General features: G+C 31.4%; 1 protein-coding gene across 1 annotated transcript; it reads right to left on the bottom strand.

The window, feature by feature from the left end:
* Positions 1 to 403: 403 nt before the first annotated feature.
* LOTGIDRAFT_107567 (hypothetical protein) lies at positions 404 to 16,882 on the bottom strand (the record flags this gene model as incomplete). The annotated part of the gene is made up of 29 exons (XM_009065403.1): positions 404 to 544; positions 1,530 to 1,589; positions 2,054 to 2,144; positions 2,617 to 2,720; positions 3,541 to 3,645; positions 4,101 to 4,177; positions 4,418 to 4,541; positions 4,967 to 5,136; positions 5,415 to 5,463; positions 5,905 to 6,078; positions 6,519 to 6,634; positions 7,363 to 7,619; positions 7,894 to 7,980; positions 8,102 to 8,200; positions 8,839 to 8,915; positions 9,537 to 9,716; positions 9,946 to 10,014; positions 10,247 to 10,384; positions 11,182 to 11,259; positions 11,626 to 11,752; positions 11,962 to 12,032; positions 12,340 to 12,448; positions 12,682 to 12,761; positions 13,816 to 14,069; positions 14,627 to 14,786; positions 15,098 to 15,230; positions 15,590 to 15,710; positions 16,032 to 16,330; positions 16,728 to 16,882. The coding sequence occupies 29 exons, from the start codon at positions 16,880 to 16,882 to the stop codon at positions 404 to 406; spliced, it is 3,705 nt and encodes a 1,234-aa protein (XP_009063651.1).
* Positions 16,883 to 18,789: the final 1,907 nt, after the last annotated feature.

Below are 18,789 nucleotides of genomic sequence, written 5' to 3'. Positions count from 1 at the left end.
CTGTCCTTACAGCAGTCTTGCTTTTTTTAATTGTAGACAAATCAGATGCCAATTTGCTCATCTGAAAAGTGGTATAGCCAGCTAAAATATTTTGCATGGCTATATCCATGAGAGAAATGAGAGAAATGGGATAGAAAACACTCAGACTAAGCTTTAGATAGGGAAGTGAATTTTGAATTTGTTGGAAACCAATGAACTTAAGGCAATTTTGAGACCATATCAACCTGGGGCCTTTAGAACTTTACTTGAGATGATTTTGTTGTTCAAGTCATCTGATTGGACAATCACTAAATTTGATTTTAAATTTAGTTTTATTATCCAATCAGATTTATTATATTTTTTGTCTTGTAGAAGTTGAGTTTTTGAAAGCCTATGGAAACATATCAGATATCTGCCTTGTGATTTACACCATGCCAGGTTTGGCATACATTGGTAAATGATAATAATTATAACTTAAGAAATTGAGTAGTCTAGTTTCTACAGCCTGTTTCGCTCCACTAAGTTTATATATCTCATTTAATTCATCATGTTGTTTACTGTTTAACTGCAAAGAGAAACATTATAATTACAGTTATTTTTCTACTTTCATCTTAGCACCTTGGGTCTCTAAAAAGGGTACCAGAATTGCTAGTTAGCTAAAACAGTTCTTAGCAGCTTTGAGCATCCAAATTATACAAACACAGTTTAGTATATACTGGTATTAATAAAAATTGAGATCAATGTTATCTTCACAATGTCAAGCTATTACGAACTTTGTATTTATACCTTGTCTGCAATAACCACCTTTCTTTTATCATGGAATGCTGCAATTTGATTGGATTGTGTGCCAGGGAATACAGCCATTCAGATGCCTCGACAGAAAGGTTTTAAACATTATTGCTTTGTGTTCACCAACTATCTGTCAAAGCCAATCCAATGGCTTCATTTACAAATATCCATGATATAAGAAAGGTGGCTATAGCAATCAAGGTATAAGTACGAAGTTCGTAATAGCTCGACATTGTGAAGATGGCTCAATAGTGACTAGCTAGTTTGACACGATAAGGTAATACTCTCTGACATATTTTTAAAAGCAGTGAAATATAATGAATAAAGTGTACTTCAAACATTCTAGATTTAACACCTCAAAAAGAGTAACTTTGTTTGATAAAATCATTTACAGTTAAGTGTGTGTGAACCATACAAGTCTATGTTTGAATATCTTCAAAGAAGTGGGGTTTAAACTATGGGTGAACAGAGCATTTTATTTAACAATTTACATCTTCACAATGTCAACCTATTACAAACTTTGTCTTATACCTTGACAGCAATAGCCACCTTTCTTTTATCACAGAAGATTGTTAATGCATCGATTAGGTGAGATTAGGTGAGATTATACGTTAGTGAATACAGCCCACCAAAGACCAGGACATACAAGCCATAAGGCTCTGTTTGGCTGTAAATGGATTATAATTGGTTATAGCCATATCTGGAGTCTATATTTTTTTGAATATAACTGTCTAAATCAAAGATAAGAATTTAGTACATACCGACATTTCTTCATCAATTAATTGTCTTATTTGATCTTCTAATGTCTCTTTACCTTCCTCCTAAAAATAGTTTAGATATAAAATACAGTGAAGAAGTTCCTAAAAACTTGTATTGACGGTAGGGCTGGGTATCTATTTCCAAATCGAGATTGACTATTGACTGCAAGAAACCCTGTAAATACTAAATTAAAAACATGTCAAAATTCTTAATTTCATGCGTTATTTGTCTGTCATAGAAGCATAATCTTCCTTTGATCGGTTATTATGGCTTATTGTGGGTAAGTTATTTGCTGAAGGGAACCTATGTGGAAGGATTACTATAAGTTACCAAGGACAGTAGAGAAAATGTAAGTTTGACATATGATCGATTATGAAATTTGATAATCGATAACTGAAATCATATATTCCTAGCGACCATTAATTCGTTAATCGATTCTTTCAATCTTTTTATCCAGATGAAAAAGTCCTCTTCAAACATAGAGCAAGAAACAGAGATAGAATAAAAATAAAATGCCACTACTTACAGGACTGGTGATCAAAAGTTCCCTCAATTCATCTCTTAAATCAGAAAATCTATCATGATATAGACCTACACACCAACTCTCTTTAAAATAACTGAAATCATATATCATTATTCAGATATCATTTTTTAACTCCCTACATCCAAAATCAAATAATTCATAAATATACACACACTTCAGAAAGCAGTCAAACTGAGAAACTTTCAACTGGTTTCATGTATTTCAGTTAAAGGAATACGTCTTAGAATGAACATAAAATTTAAGAATTTTAAACTTGGAATTTTTGCTAGGTTGACAAGAGCTTAAAATTCGGAATTTTCCCAAACTGCCAGACTTAAGAACTACATCATTTACAAGGAAATGTGAATTGATGTTGACGGACAATATACATCAATATAGAGATACTACATAGCTACTATAAATAAAGTCATCACAATGCCTAAAGATGACCATAAGTTTGCCATTGATATGCATACATATCGTTGACTATACCAAACAGTGCTTACAACTTATTGCTCTGCTCACGATTTCCTTCTATAAAGATGACCAAGTATGATATATTTTACCTGTAAAAGTCTGTAATAAGACCTTCATCAAATCTGGACACCAAGTTGTTCAGATATTTCTCATGTAAACCATACAGACATAGCAAATTACTACAGGTGACTTCCTATCAATGATAAAATACATTTCTATTTCTAGTACTTTTGAAGACTGTTTACATATATTCAAGACCCAAATCAACCCTTGATGTGGTGAACCTCTGTCTTTGAAAGAAATATTAAGAAGGGTTTAAAGATGTTGACATAAATGGATAAATATGTGTTTATAAATGGCCTACATGATTGAGGAGACATGATGTAACATTCTTGTCATAGTAAAGCTGTTATATTAAAGCTTACACCATAATATACAAAAAAATACTACAAAAATTCTTCAACTGACTGATCCATTATAATCACTAATATCTGATACAACACCTTTAAGGTACAGGTTTGCCATTTTCTGGGATTAAATTTGGGTCTTGAATATATGTAAATAGTCTTTATAAATGCTACAAATGTACAAAAATCGCATAATTCCTTCAAAAATATCTTAAACTAGGAATTTCACTGTCTATTCTATATATGTGTTTTCTATTATGGCAGAATCTTGAGAAAAGACTAATTTCTTTTCAACCTTCAAACACGGATAATTCTGAACACACATGGATTTGAAGACTCAAATTTTGACATTGAGCTGTGAACACTATTACTGATTAGTTAAGCCAAAAATAATTCTTGTTTGTAAGACGTTCAAATGGATGCCTGTCCCATTAATATATTTATTTTTGATTCTATTATTACATTATTACAATGTAAGCTTTTAAAAACTTGGTTGTAAATACCAAATGAAAAATAATGATCAATATAATAATACATTAATATAACAACATATAATAAAAATATAATAAAAGTTGATTTGTTATTGTGAAAATATATTGATAATACCTGTTTTGCTAGACATGTTATAGTTTCAATACTGTTATATAGATTAACATGTAATCTAAAATAACCTTTCTCTGAATCTGGTTCACCAGTAACTAATTCTTTACCCTTAAAGAACAATAATCATATCTTAGTAGGACTAACAAAAGTTGTCAATTATTTTTCTATACTCTAAAATCATTGCCACAATCAACTTAAAAACATAAATGAATTTACTTTTGGTTAGTTCTTTAGCTCTTTGAAGTGTATTAAAGGGATTGTAAAGAGGTTTTCTAATAATTTTATGTGTATCGGGACACAGATAATATCAATTTGAAGCATTCCAATTTTCAATTAGGTGTCAATTCCACTAAAACTAAGCATTTGATGATGTCACTAATCGCAAAATATGCTTAAATAGAAGGACTTAGTTTAAGTGGAATTGCAGGAATCACAAATTGGAATGATGCAAACTGATGCTATCAGTGTCCACAATACAGATAAAATTTCTTGAAATCCTCTATACAATTATTTTAACTAGGAAAGTGGTTGAAATGTAAGAAAAATTTCAGGCTGCGACTTACATAATCTTCATTGGCCATTTGTATTTCCAAGGGAACATCTAATCCTGGTTTCTTTACATGAAGGTAATTATAGCCACCTGAAAATAAAAACCGATTAAAATGGAAGTTAAAGTTTTTAACTAAATCATTGCAATTATTAATTAATTTTTAAAAAATGTTATGGACATCCATCATCAATACTTATTCTCACTACAGTCAGGCAGCAGCTTTTTTTCATTGAATTGAAGACAAACCAGGTGTCAAACTTTAAGTATATCAATTGTTAAAGGTAGCTCAAGAGGAGCTGTATCTGCCGGTTACTGTTTAAGACTATTTACCTGGTAACATAGTAACTTGTATTTTAGGAGCTCGGTATAAAGGTATCAAATTAAACTGTTCTTCTCTAGGATAAGCTTCAGGTTCAACAGTTGGATCAAATAACTTTAAAATTTCTGTTGCCAACTGAAAGATTGGTAAAAAAGAGATCTAATGTCAAATACTAATATACCATATATACGGTATAAATTTAATTTTTCGCTATTCGACTTCTGATGCATACAAAATATACTGCATATATAGTATCAAAATAACCCACATTCAATAATTTTTCACTAGCAGTCTCTCCAACTTGTATTTTTGACAACAAGAAATTAAGTAACCATCTATCGTATTAGGTGTAGTTCAGATATGCAATTTTTCAAATAAAACAACACAAGCATGTTTTTCTGAAAGAGTATGACCCATCTGTTCCCACTCTTTGAGATTCAATCAGAATTCTCAATACCATGAGAAACAGAGTTAACATACTCTAGTACACCAATAATAATTTAAAACGGGGAAAATATTCATGTGATACACCCTTCTACGAAAAATTATAATAAACTTACAGCAATACCAATTTCTTTAGAATTAAAGTTTGCATGTGACCATTTATTACCATAGTATTTACGTTGGTATTTAGTAAGAGTACCAGCTCCACGTATACTAACATCATTAGTATGAAATAATGAATCCACTACTAATTTACCATCATATACTAAACAAGCATCATTGATAGCTGAAATAATAATACAGAATAATGTAAAGATCAAGGAATAACAATCTGGTCTTATGAGAATATTTTGAAGTAAACTTGGTCCAAAATGTCATTCAAACCTTTGACATGAGCGCCATTTTGAGGGGTTGATTTGACTCTTAAATATATGTAAATTTGTCTTCAGAAGTACCAAAATGTACAAAAATCGCACAATTCCTTCAAAAAACTAGGAATTTCTTTTCCTATTCTATAGGAAATTTCCCATTTATTTTGGTTTATGATTAGTGTTATATTCTTACCTTTGAAAGAATCCATATCAACTGCTTTCTTGTAGAGTGAGAAGAAAGCCTAAAAAAGTCAAAAATGAGAAAAAATTTACTATATTTTTTAAAGCAATTGTTAGTTTTTTTTACATTTGTTATGTGTTATTGGAGACACTGATCAATTTGCACCATTCCAATTTTCAGTAGACGTCTTTAATTCCTGCGATTCCAATAAAACTTAGTGTTGATGGCGTCACTAATCGCTAAACCTCTTCATAATCCCTTTTTAATTTATGCTAAACCAGACAGACATGCAAAAGAGGATCGTTTTTAAGCTAAATTTTCGCAAGCTTCATATCGCAATTTGCTCAAAAAAGCAAACCACTTTTTGAAGAACATTCTAAATTTGCAAGTACTAACTTTGGAATCTCAGAATAAATATTTAAAAGTTTGTAAAAAAAATTATGCCAAAAGTTTCACAGACTACTCCATTTTTGGGAGAAAACCCTATTTTACAAATACTTACATGACAAGATAAAGTTAGTGGTTCATCATCTGATGTAAAACTGACAGATGTAATATCAGTATCATCATTTAGAGTCCATTCAGCTAATAAAAAGCCCTCATATATCTTAATACCATTATCATTGAGTGCTTTACGAACTGTATCTTCTATTACTTTGTTGTTAAAACAAGTCACCTTCAAATATAAACAAATTTGGATTATTTTTTAGCTACAAAGAAAACATTTTTTACTTGTGTATTACAAGACATTCTCATCAAATATTTGAAAAATATTTTGAATAGCTATGTGGACTCTCTGAAAAGAAAGTTCCAAAATAGTGAACATGCCCTGCTTTGTCTGCTATATCTACCATTTCTCAAAGTTAATAAAATTTTGGATTAAAACCTTAAAAAATATGGGTAAAGGATGACCTCAGGTCAATAGAATGGGATCACATTTAAGTACTAAAATACTAATTTACATTTATTCATATCCAGAGCTTCTCAGTTTAAAAACTTTAAGGTAATCTAAAAGAGTTGGTTTGGCTTCAGTTCGAAAATGTATCAAAATGAAAAGATCAGAACTTGTTATGAATTCTAGGTAGATAAGGTAGGTAAAAGATATCAACAACTTACATCATAAGCTTGAGGTGGTAAAACTAATAGTATATTATCACCAGTAATACCATATTGCAATAATGATTGTATACAAGTATAGGTGTCTATATTGTTACCATATAGCAGTATCTTATCTAAAATAATACATGTAGCAGATTAAAACCTTGAGTCTCATCTCTTAAAAAATACCTTCTTAACCTGAATTTGACCAACATGCATGACATCCATAGGAATATTGTGGTGAGCAATTGTCCGGTGAGCAATTGTCTAGTGAGCAATTGTCCGGTGAGCAATTGTCTAGTGAGCAATTGTCCAGCAAGCAACTGTCCGGTGAGAAATGGTCTAGTGAGCAATTGTCCAGCAAGCAACTGTCCGGTGAGCAATTGTCTAGTGAGCAATTGTCCGGTGAGCAATTGTCCAGCAAGCAACTGTCCGGTGAGCAATTGTCCGGTGAGCAATTGTCTAGCGAGCAATTGTCCAGTAAGCAAATATCCTCTTTCTCTTTTCTGTGATAAGCAATTGTCCAGCAAGCAAATGTCCGGTGAGCAATTGTCCAGCAAGCAAATGTCCGGTGAGCTAATCTACAGCAAGCAAATGTCCGGTGAGCTATTCTCCAGCAAGCAAATGTCTGGTGAGCTATTCTCCAGAAAGCAAATGTCCAGTCAGCTATTCTCCAGCAAGCAAATGTTCGGTGAGCAAATGTCCGGTGAGCAAATGTCCTCTTTCTCTTTACTTTGATAAGCATTGTCCGTCGAGCAAAAGTCTTGCAAATCAAATGTCTGCACTCGAACTTCTTGCACATTAATAGACAATTTTACAGCAGAAAAGTGATCGCAATTCCAATCATAGCTGCTATACTTACTGTTGGAAGGCATCAATTTATTCTGTATAGCATGTTGTAAAGTTAAACTATCATAATAATCATTAACAAGGTACAGGTTATTTGGTTGGGATCCTTTATATCTTCTATCAGGACTGTTGGGAAGTTCCTTATTGGTTACGCCGTGTTCTAAGGAAGCTTCTGTGGGACATGGTACTTGATACTGTTGTCCAGTACAGATGATGAGGTGGTCATAAGGAACTATGAAGCTAGAGTTTACTTTGACTTGTTTCCTGGTTCTGAAATATGAAAAGAAATGTGTTTTATATCCAGATAAGCTAGGCAATGCAGTGTACAATAGCATTCACAAAAATTTTGCAACAAGCTTGAATTTTTTATTTCCAATTGTCAAGAGCAGCCACACGGAATCTTCATTTTTTATTATTCAATTGGCTAGATTCATAGGTTATACACAAACTTTCAATTCTAAAGTCAAAAATATCATTTTTACACTAATTTTCTATTTAGATTATCAAAAACATAATAGTAAAGAAATGGGGTTTGAAAAAATACCTATCAATTCCAGTCATCTTTCCATAAACTATACTAATCCATGTTCTTAAAAACGACCATATCTCTTCATCTTTACTGGTAGGATAGCTAAAAACAAATTAATACAGCAATCAATGATGTGATGTCACAATGTTAAACCACTTACTGGGATTCAAAAGGAAGTTCAACTGGTACTATAAATACTATGTTAAATTATAAAATTACTTACTTTTTAGTTAACATTGGATGTTGTAATAAACTTGGATCTATTTCACCAGGAAAACCATGCGGGGATATCAATGTTACATTATTGAATCTTAAATGAGGACTGAAAGAGAAATATGAACGCATAAGTTCAAGGATAATCTGGACATGCAATTCTGCACAACTTATTCCTTGAGGAACAAAATACAAAACTTCAACAAACTTGATTTGTTACTGAATATAAATACAGGGAAAACCTTCTTTCAAGAATTTATATTTACATTTCTACTATCACTCCCTTCAATAAACCAGTTAGCCAAACCAGTGTTTATTTTCCAATAACTGTAGTTTGTCACGTGACAATAAGGTGTATGAATACATTGAAATCGAAAACAAGGATTGACCCAAGTTTTTTACCTAGAGTTGGAAAGTGATTTACAATTTATTTAAATTTACAATTGTAGCTAATATTTCAATGGAATAATAAATATTTGATAATTCTATCATCCAAATAAGACTGTTGATTTATAGAACTATATTGTTAGGGGCGGGCAGTGAAATTGATTGACAGATATAGGTGATTTAAGCAACAATGGTTTCGGGTATTTTTACAATTTTGGCGTATTTTATCAGAAAAGATAAACCAATGTAAATGACGCTTCCCAGGGTCATTTGTCTTGTCACATGATAAACCAGCGTTTATTTCCCCATAACGATAACAAGATCCACATTCATTCCTTAAATAATCGAAAAGCCACTCACCAGTAAGCCAATGTCTCTAAAAATGCTACACCTACATCTGATGCTCCAACCACTACAATTCTAGCATTGATAGTGACCTAAAATATAAATTATAATATACAAAATAATGTTATATCAGAAGGTCAATAAAGGTACAAAATAAGTTCTAAAAAGGTCAATGTTAACAAAAAAGATATGTAGATCCAAGAATACTAAAAGGTATGACAAAGGTCAGTTAGCATACAAGACTGATATGACAAAGGTCAGTCAGGGTTGATGGGGGATATTCTAAAATGTCAGTAAGTCAGGATATAACATAAATATGACAAAGGTTAGTAAGGATAGAAAGTATGACAAAGGTTCAAAAGAGAAATATTGACAAAGAAGGTCTAAACAATGATTTAAACAGATCATGAAAGATAGTGGACCACAGCCATATCGCCCACCACGGCGTATTAATAAATATTGAAGATTTTGGGGCAAGGGCAATAACTCTGCTTCTAATGGTCGAAAATAGCTCAAATTCGAACTTGATCTTCGTTTTATGAATATGTATACACATACCGAGTTTTTAGAGCGATTACAAGCAAATGTTGACGGACTGACGGACAAACAGGGGTGCACACAATATACGTCCACATAGAGAGATGTGGGCTTATAAAAAAATCATACACCATAAACACTTGCAATCAAATAGAAATTTTAACCAATGACCATACCTTAGGTTCGAGAGTCAGTTTTCTATTAATATGACATAGAGCAAATGGATGTGTTTGTTTCAGCACTCTATCAGATGGTGAATTCTCTCCTAATATATCAATATTATAGTTAACTTGTCTTCTAGCTCTTACTGGTACCAAATCATTTAATGCTGATATCATGGTATTTTTGGTGGTAAGCTACAATATAATATTCATTAAGTTTGTTGGAAACAGTCTTTTTTTAAAAAAAATTAAAATAAAGTAAAATTTATACGAAATTTCCCTTTTTTTCTAAATATCTTTGGCCAAGATCCAGCTGGAAAATAGAATCCATAGAATTGAAATTGACTTTAGGTATTTCTTGCTTTTAAATCATTTATCTAAGACTATTTGAAATAAAAACAAACAAATAAAAATTAAGATTTACCTCGTGTGATATATAAGGTGGATATAGAGGGTAATATAAGCATGTTTTATGTCCTAATCTTAACACTTCCTAAAAATAAAATAAAAATTCAAAATTAGCTTAAAATTAATTTTTTAAACCTAATAAACAATAACTCAGATGTGAAAAATATTTTTTTTTATTGATTACAAGGACATCTGTTTTGAAATATTTCCAATATTTTTACTAAACATAAAAATAAACCCATTCAAAAAGAATCAGAAAAATTATTTTTTGGCTCGAATGCAAGTGGCTCTTCTTCTATCAAAAACTGAACTCTTACCTTGAGGAAATGTTTAGAAAGATGTGAGAAAACTGGATTCAGAGCAAAATGGTGAAGATGACCATGATCTTCTCTTCTGTGATGATTAAAATATATAAAATCTTCTATATTATAATGTGATCTTATATATTCTATATCCTAGAAAAATATAATAAATTCTATATCATAATGTGATCTTATATATTCTATATCCTAGAGAAATATAATGAATTCTATATTATGATGATGTGATCTTATCTAGAAATAAATATAAAATTTCATATTATAATTTGATCTTATATATTCTATATCCTAGAAAACTATAATATATTATATATATCATGTTATGTTAAGAATTTTTTATCCTAAAAAATATTATAGATTCTCTATCATAATGTGAATTTATATATTCTATATCCTAGAAAAATATAACAAATTCTATATTATGATCTTATATATTCTATATCCTAGAAAAATATAATAAATTCTATATTATGATCTTATATACTCTATAGCCTAGAAAAATATAATAAATTCTATATTATGATCTTATATACTCTATATCCCAGAAAAATATAGTAAATTCTATATTATGATCTTATATACTCTATATCCCAGAAAAATATAGTAAATTCTATATTATGATCTTATATACTCTATATCCTAGAAAAATATATAATTCAATATCATAATGTGATCTTATATATTCTATATCTTAGAAAGTTATATTAAATTATATATCCTTGTTGTGTTAAGAATTTTCTATCCTAGAAAAATATTATAAATCTTATATCATAATGTGATCCTTGATTTACTTAAATGTGATTTTATATACTCTTTCTTTATACACATTAATGTGATCTTAAATACTAAATTCTATAGATCATATACTCTAATGTGATTTTGTAATATAATTTCATAGCCCCCATGTCATCGAAAATATACAATTCACTCACCTCTTCTCTCCTTACAATACAGACACCAACTATCTGTTCTGAACATTCTGCTACAAAAGCTTGAATTTCTTTACCATCCTATCATATCAAATGTAAAAGAAAATCATGAAATAGTAAGGGAGACTTTTTTGTGTGATTCAAAATTGGCTTTTCTTTTGAATTAAAAATGGTTAAGAACATTGCTTATTACATACAAAAAATGTTATTCAAAGAGGATATGGGTAAAAATAGAACACTACAAATAAAACATTTTTAAAGATGTTTTAACTGTTTTTTAAAATAAAATGACCAGAAGTTGGGAGAGCATTTGAAAATGCTTTTAAGGTCCATTTTGCATCTTTATTTTAACCTGCAAAGACCATAGCTGATGCTGAAAGCCCTGCATCAAATTCTATTATCATCTAAATCAATAATAACAAAATAATGACATGAAATGATACTAACCTCATCCCGTCTTGCAGCACGAAACTGTTTAAAATCATCCAATAAATCAGATTGACAATGTATACTTTTCACTAAATTCTCTACACCATGTATATCTTTAGTACAGGCTGTTCGTACATTGAAATTTCTACAATAGAAAGGATTAGTTTGTCTATAACAAAAAATTCTCACTGTTAAAATAGTGCTTAATATATCAATTATAGAGAGATATAGAAATAGAAATATTAAAACAGAACCTAATAAATCATGTTGTCACTCATGTTTTAAAGTTTTGCAATCTTCAGACAACTGACCTATTTCAGTCTGTGCCTGTGTAAGTTGCATATAAATACTTACTTTAGAAGTCCAGATCTGTGAAATACATAAAGTTCTTGAGATAATGTACTTGGACTTCTAGGTGTAACTCTCTAGAATAGAAAACAATTAATCACATGTTATATTAATGGAAATACTAAGTCTTCACTATGTCAGAAACAAGAAAATCTTAAGCTGGTACCAATAAAGCCCAACAATGTCTTTGAATGTATTGCTGTCCATTATCAATACCCCAAAGCACACTTAAAAGTAGAAATATATCAGTAAGAACATTGACTGAAAGAGTTGAATTGATTCAATTGAGATCTCACAGTACAAAATTCTAAATGCTAATCTTTATGACTGTAAATAAAATACAAAAATCTGTCAAAAAAATTTTGATACAGAAATAAGACTCACCACAAAACCATGTAATAATGGAAATTCAGGAACTAAATGTGGTACTGTTATAATACAGAAATCACAGTGAGGAAACAATGAGAAGGCTTTAGATAGAATATCTTTTGATCTGCAAGTAAAAAATACATTGGAAATTTTCATTAATGAGCAGTTTCTTTCTAACTTTAATCATTGATTATGAATTTTTTCACTTTTCAAATGAAAATCATTAGCAAGACACAAGGATATCTTGGTCTATTAGAACCATTTTTTATTGAACATTTTAAAATGGGCCATTTATAATACCATTAACGCAATATTTGGTAGTTTTCTGGGGTGAAATCTAAAATTAAAACCATTTACCTCATTTCATATTTTTCATCAATACAAAATAATTGTATAGTGAAAGCATTAGCTTCTCCTTTATATGTTGGTACAAATCTCTTCTTTGATGTAAATAATGGTTGTACATTGTTACTTAAAGCAGTCTACCAAAAAATAAAAAAATATTTTATACTTACATTGAAATCTTAGGTTTAAGATGAGTTAGTAAAAAGTAAAAGCAAAAATCAGATTAAATAATGCATATATTACTCCTCTTAAGACAAATCAACTATAGACATAATTCAGAACTGCCTGTGACAAGGGACAACAGTGTCAACTTCAGCACTTCATTTTGATAAATTGCATATAAACATGACCTCAGATTTCAACTCTTAAAAGTGATGTAGATTGCTGAAATTGAGCTTATCAGTTGTTAAATAGCATAATAATTGATTCTGTGCCTTTAAGATTAAGATTGGTTGCTAAAAAATCAAATTCTCATTAAGCAATTTGATTGGATCGTACGCTAATGGATACAGCCAATAAAAAGTAAGTATAAGGTATAAGTAATATCTTAATATTGTGAAGATGCAGTTAATGAATCCAAAAACTAAAAGATAAAACTTACAGTAAACATTGTACTTGATGTTGGTTGAGTTTCAATACCTTCAGTTTCATTTTTTAATACTTGTGATGCACTGACTTGAGAACCAACACTTTGTCTAGAACTCAGTCTTTCTGCATTCTCTATACTTCCTATAAGAGATAAGACAGAGCAATTACATACGAATTATCAAGAGTAATAATATTCTTTGACACCTTATCTTTGTTACAAGTTGAAATTCTGGTAACCTTGAATAAGTCATCTTTTCATGTCATTGCAGTCAACCCATCTGAAAATGGTTCCCAAAAAGATTAATGCCAAGAGGTTTTGTCAAGGACCGGCTGGTAGAAAGAATCCTTCAATGTGAAACTAAGCTGTTATCCATGTAAAAAATGGTTTCTTTCTATGATATTTCAAACCAATTCTACAATGGCTTCTATAATTGCTGCCATACATGAAAAAAATTCAACAGCATTTGTAGGTCAAAGGGAGCTGCTTTCCTAACAAAATAAAATATCCTATGATCATAAAAAGTTTGAAATCCACTAATCAAACAAATCACGAAAGACAAATCTTTGTTCAGATAAGGCAAAACCTTTTTTTCTCTCAGAAGCTCTGGAATACACAACAGTATCAAAAAGAATCAAACTGAATAGTAACAAACCTCTAGCTGAAGCAGCACTAGATTGTCTGCTAGTTTTGAGTTTATCAGATGTCTCTAGTTTACTAGTTTCTGTTTTAAGAGTAGTTTCATCTTTATCTAAACTAGGACTTTCTGTTTTAGATTCTCTTGAATGAATAGAATCTTCTCTTCGTGTTTCTACTACAAAATAAAAGAACAGATATTTGTGTTATTTTTTGGCATGTTTCAAATTATTTTCAAAAGTTGGATTTGGATTGCAATGTCTTAAATCTGGGAGCCATGGTGGCTTAGTGAATTTACTCGCTGACAAAACAGTCTAGCGTTCAATCCTGCAGGAGTCGTGATAATACCTTCAGATTTTTCAACCCAGTTCAGTTCAGTCCTGTCAATGATGCATGTTGGAGGGGCGGACTTGGAAAAATTGTCTAGACATCAGATGGGACAATAAATGAAAAAGAGTTGACCAACACAAATGGCCAAGCGAAATTTCCTCAATGCACACTTCATGGCATTGCCAATCCAATCAGGTTCAGAAAGGTGGACATATAAGTATATTCATTAAAATATCTTTCACTTCAAGAATTATACAACAAAATTCAAAATAATTGCTTGAAATCATTAATAACTTTCTGGGAAATTTTTGAAATTTTGAAATAAATAGCAAATGATCTATCAGGTCACAAAAAGTTGTTTGATATAAAAGGAACCCAAAAATAAAACTCAAAAAGTCAGCATACCAGTAATTGGTGAAGGTACAGGAGTTGCTGGTGGAACTAAATCATCTTCATCGTGTGGTTTCCTTAATCCATGGAATGGTGCCAACTCAAAACATTCATTTAGTAGATCATAATTTACATTTTTATTCAAACTGGTAAATCCACAAGCTGTACCTTCTGCCTAGAATTATAAATAATTCAAGTGTCACACAAATATCTGTGCTGGAGACGAACACTTAATTTATGTTTGAGATTGCTAAAAGAAAATACTAGAACCTCAGAAAGTTAGAGCAAGGTAAGATAAGTTGGTAGTTTAGAAATCTTCTTCATGTGGACTCAGACCACAAACAAATACTGCACTAATGTCCCTTATGTTTTAGACATTGCCTTCTCTTCTCCTATGTTGCTTTTCATTTTTAAGTCCAAAGTGTGAATAAGTGGCCTATTGTGTACTTACTAGTGCTTGCTAAAAGCAGCTATCAGTATTCTTACCTCAACCACTAAACATTGCATTTCATCATCTTGTGCTTCTATCAATTCTGCTAGAAAGAAGTCTCCATAAATAGATTTTAACATATCACTTTGTCTATTAAATATTGGTGTTAAATCATCATTATCTTCCACTCTAAAATAATATCAAAATATATGTTACTAATTTTTCTTTAACAATGTGCCCATTTTCTACCATTCATATATATTCTATTTATTTGGAATAGGGTCAAAACTGTCTCTTAAATCTAACTACATTGACTTGCATGATTATGTTCAAAATAAAAAATTGATTCAGCCAATGAAATATCCTGGAGGACTATTTACAAAAGATTAACTGAAAAGATTGGTGTTTCTCAAATTGATTTCAAATTTAGTCTTATTTGTCCTAAAATTAAGTTTCTGTTATATGTGAATTAACTAAATGAGGCTCCTGTTCAGTCAAAGCTGTGTGAGATATTCAGTCTGAATAAATAAGTATGGAAGAAGATTTACCTGGCCTGTCTAACGTGTAGAACTGGAACATGATCATGTCTTTTACAAACAAAAGCTGTTACTTCACTACCAACACTGTTAATTCTCTTTAATGGTTGAAAAATCTCTGATAATGATGGATCTGTAAATAAAGAAACAAATACCAAATTATCCTGACAAATCTGGTTCTGACTGCTCTTCAGACATGATGCTCCGATCTATCAACATGTGTAAATGGAAGTTGCTCTGATCCAGTTTTTGAAAATTTTCACTATGTTAAAAGCCAAATTTTGCAAAAATGTTGGTATCTATACAAAGTTGAACCAATAATGAGTCCATCAAGACACTGTCGGATATTCCAAATGGTCCCTGATCAATCATTCAGTATCATTAGCCTTTACATTCAGTTTTAAAGTACAAAGGTCAAAAAAACATTACAATGAGAGCATAATATCATTTTTACCTGGAAATGTTCCATTTGGTACCATCAAAATAATGAAATGAACATCTGGAATAGCAGTGAAGGCTGTGCGCATAATTTCTTTGGCACATCCATTGGCATATCCTGGTCTGGCCACGAAATAATGCAGAAATAATGTATTGAAAGCTGAAGACTTCTGTACTTCATCAAAATTGTTTCTGATCCAGTCTACCCATTCTGCTTGATCAATAGATTTAGTGTTTGGATAATCATAAAAAGCTGCATGGCCTAAAATCTCGTCTTTCTCATTGTTTAGTGTGATAGCAAGTACAGCCTTTTCTCTGAAAAATAACAGAAAGCAGAATACAGAGTTTGAGACAATAATTTGGAGACAAGCAATGCCATGCAGTGTGCAATGAAGATAATTATCCACATTAACCTACTCTTTTTTACTTCAAACTGTCGAGGGATCTTTAGCAAGCACAGACTGTAACACAGAGTCTCGCTTTAATGTCTATCCAAAACGATAAGAAGCTCTTGCCATGTCATACCCTTTGACCTGCATCACTCACGGGGGAAACCATGTTGAATAAGGTATAATGTTGACCTATGCCAAGATAGGACCCTCGACCTTTAGGTTAGCAAACGTCAAACTCACTGAGCCACCGTGGCTCCCCCTGAATATAGAGATTCCTACATAATATTTCAGTTGTCACATCACATTATAAGCTTACTTACATAATTTCAACAACATCCACTCTACCAAATAGTTCACTAGTTGTCTGTTGAGCTAGTTTAATTATATGAGGAGCATCTAGTGATTCTGTTCGTCTTGCATTGATCACTTGTGAAGGAACAGATTCTAAACGACTTGTGTTTTGATCTCCACTCATTGCAATTGCTACTGGTATCTACCTGAAATAAGAATATAAGCCAAGATTACAGTCAAAAATATATAAGTGTTCGAAGTGGTAAAAGAAAAAGACATTCAAGATACTTTTGGCCTTAAAGGGCCAATCATACTTTAATTTAAGAAACCAGAATTTTTTTTAGCTTAGCCAATCAGTAATAGTGTTCACAGCTCACCATGGAGCCTTCAAATCTATGTGTGTCCAGAATCATCCCAGTTTGAATGTTAAAATGCCGACTGTCAATTTAAGATACTCTGTGATATTAGAAAAGACATATTGAAATTGTGAGTAAAATTCCTAGTCTGAGATATTTTTGAAGGAATTATGCCATTTTTACACATTTCTAGTAATTATGGACACTATTTACATATATTCAAGACTAAAATCAACCCCCCTTAAATCTAAACCATTTTGACAAATCTAAGATTATCATTATTTCAAAACTATTCCACATATAGATGTTAATTCAGTGGAAAATAAGCAAAAAGGACAAGGGATATTTACCACCTTTTTAAGTGTGTGAATTGTAATAGGCTATCAGGTTCATGTTTGTGGCGAGATCAACTGTGTTTACACACCAATGCATAATGCTGGTGAGACCAATGTTTAATTCTTATATTCATATTTAGATACTTAACTTTTATTAACACAATTTTCACTTCTTTATATGATCGGTTCCTTGAATTTGTCACAAATCTTAAATTGCGTCATTGTTGCACTTTCATTGTTAGCCTAGTATCGTGTGACAAACTACAGTTTATCGAAAATTAAACAGCAGTTTGCGTAACAACTGGTTCATTGAAGGGAGTGATAGTAGAAATGTAAATGTTCAATAAAAGCCTAGTCTAATGACATGTAGGCTACTGTCTGTTTCTCAATCAACACAAGTACGATTGGACCTAAGTATAAGTAAAACTAAAAGTACATGTACATGTAAAAGTCATAGAAGACTAAGAAATCAATAGATCAGTCATGCGCCTACAATTATATTAGCCTACTATATTCAATATTGGCAAAACGAAATTACACCAGAACTGTTGCAAGTGCAAAATATGAATTGGCTTAGAGTTGACAAATTAAAGACACCGTATGCAGTCCTCAGCTTCTGTCAAAAAACAACTTTTGTGTCAATATTGAGAACGTTTCAATCATGGAGTCAATGAATAATAAAGTGAAGGTATAGCCTAAAACATGAAAATAACTACCTGAAATCTAATATGGCAATTCAAGTCGATTTAAACAAGCATTATTCTACCTAAATTCTTATTTTAAAAGACAACAATAACAACACCGAACTTCACGTTCCCATAACAACGTTTGTAGATCGATCATCCAGTCATCTTATTAAAGGGAGGTCATTCAGCTATCAATCATTAGATTCAGACAACAATGGGATCAAAACAAAAATATCATTGTTTCCCTTCAGCCGAAAACAAAAATGTATTTTCTAATGAAAAATTCAAATGATGGGCTGTATTGTATCAAAAACTTTAAAACACTATTAAAAAGGGTCCTATTTCGAAAACGTCTGAAGGGGTGCTCCGAGAAGAGGCCCAAAGGCCCTTGCAGCACGAAAGTTAGAGGGCCTCTCGCAGCTTCCAAGTCAACGAATTTCTGATGGCCTGAGATGTATTTAGAGGCCTTATGTTTCATTTAAAAAATAAGACCTTTCACAGGCGAAGGAGGGAGGGACATGTTCTTGATGTCACCCGTATTACATTGTAGACACATACCGTTGTGTCTGCGGACCTAAGAACTAACTGATGAAATTTATATGAACGTTTAATCATGTGATGCAATTTAGATATACAAAGATAATCAAGTCTGTCATACACGGCCCCCCTTTCCTGCACATTTCCCCGACAACACACTAGAACCTTCAGTTTTTC

The sequence above is a fragment of the Lottia gigantea genome, assembly GCF_000327385.1.
Source record: "Lottia gigantea unplaced genomic scaffold LOTGIsca_7, whole genome shotgun sequence".
Taxonomy (NCBI): Eukaryota; Metazoa; Mollusca; class Gastropoda; family Lottiidae; genus Lottia; species Lottia gigantea.
The sequence above is the reverse complement of the archived record's forward strand: the minus strand, read 5'-3'. Positions and strand labels throughout refer to the sequence as shown.